Consider the following 1,714-nt stretch of genomic DNA (forward strand, 5'->3'; position numbering starts at 1 on the left):
TTCTCCTTCTCCTTTCTCATCCAGATGCGCCAAGAGCGGCGAGGCGGTGGAGGCAGTGGGATGTAGTCTTCTACCACAATTGGCGTGGTCATGTCGCCCAGCTGTGGGATCACCGGCGCCACCACCGGCGCGAGGTCATTGTCAGCCACCACCACCATCGTGAGGCCATCTTCAGGCAAGACAGGCACGACCATCGCTAGGTCATCCTCAACCACCACAATCTCTTGCCCATGGTGCGCCACCACCATCTCTTGCCCTTGGTTAGCCACCACCATCGCTAGGTCATCCTCAGCCTGATGCCCACTCTGCTCCTCTTCTTCCCCACTCTAGTCTGGATCATCCTCCTTGCTGTCTTTGCTACAGCCTAAATCACTGCTGCTTTTGCTACAGTCAGAATCGCTGTTGCTTTTGCTACAGCTAGAATCGCTGCTGCTTTGGCTGTAGCCACTGTCGCTGTTGCTGCTCCCATTGCCTGTCCAAATGCAACAATGACTGTTAACAATCGATGCGAGACAAAGCCAAATGTAGAGGAATAAGAAGAGGCAGAACGTACTGGCATCATCATCCTCAGCGTAGCGCATGCGACACATATTCACGTTGAACACCTTCACGATGAGTATGGTGTCGTCGTCGTACCTGAAGAGAAGGAAGTACACCTGTCGCAGGTCATAGGCACGGTAGAACTTCTCCCAGCCACGACACAGGTACATGTGGCCCTCCTTGATCACCAACTCCACGTCCCACAGCCTGCGAAACCCGCTGCCGGCCTGTCGCAGCTTCACATTATTTGGTGGATCTTCACCCAGCATGTTCATAAAAGTGTCAGGAAGCCTCTGCAGTTTGGGACAATGAGTAATGTAGCAAACAACATAGTAATCATAATGAGATAGGTGAAGGGGAGATCTCTCCTTTCATATACCTGCCTCGTGGATGATATTGAAGTCCCAAGTATGATACTGAAGAACTCAAAAGCATCCAACTCGTACTCCGGTGTGGCAGACCGGAGTCTGCGGTGGCGGCTTCCCCCCATCTCTGATAAGCGGCAAAAGAGACCAATTAGTACCCTTACAACATTATAACATACGAAATTCTGAGCAGAAGATAATCAACTACATGAAGTTATCATTTCTCATTCAAAAAACAATGCACTTGTGGACATATGATGGCTCTAGTTGAATTTATTAGTAGCACTAGTCGTCAAAAATGTTGACTTTAGTTGAATTCCATATAATAACTATTTTAACTTCTTTGGGTCAGCAAACTAGGCAGCTAGCTAGTAGTATAAAAACATTCAACTAAAGAAAAGAAAGAAACTGCAAAACGTGGCGGAACCCTAAACAAGAAAGTATAAAAACATGTCTTTGTCTTCTTCTTCCCCTCTTCTTCTTTTTTCCTATTTTTCCCTTTCTTCTTATTCCTCTTCTTCCTTTTCTTCTTCTTCTTCTTCTTCTTCTTCTTCTTCTACTTCTTCTTCTTCTTCTCCTCCTCTTCTTCGTCTTCCTTTCCCTTTCCCTCTTCTTTGCTCCTCCTCCTCGAACTCAGAGACTAGCTCCTTGGACCAACCCATCTCCCACTCTACCACCACATGTTAAAGCAAGAGAGGTGAGTTGTTTCTTTGCATTTACCCTCGCCTTTGCAGCCAACAAGCCAGTAGGTACATTTTCTAGGCTCCATAGTGAAAGGCAATTGAGTTGTCAAAGAGGCCCCAACTCTT

The 1,714-nt window shown here is 47.0% G+C and overlaps 1 protein-coding gene across 1 annotated transcript; it reads right to left on the reverse strand.

The window, feature by feature from the left end:
* Positions 1 to 326: 326 nt before the first annotated feature.
* Positions 327 to 1,030, reverse strand: LOC147976245 (B3 domain-containing protein Os03g0212300-like). The gene is made up of 3 exons (XM_087520792.1): positions 920 to 1,030; positions 554 to 833; positions 327 to 472 (listed from the first exon to the last, which is right to left on the reverse strand). The coding sequence occupies exons 1-3, from the start codon at positions 1,028 to 1,030 to the stop codon at positions 327 to 329; spliced, it is 537 nt and encodes a 178-aa protein (XP_087376918.1).
* Between the last annotated feature and the right edge of the window lie 684 nt (positions 1,031 to 1,714).

This window comes from Triticum urartu, chromosome 4A (genome assembly GCF_056163025.1).
Source record: "Triticum urartu cultivar PI428250 chromosome 4A, HENAU_Tu73, whole genome shotgun sequence".
NCBI lineage: Eukaryota > Viridiplantae > Streptophyta > Magnoliopsida > Poales > Poaceae > Triticum > Triticum urartu.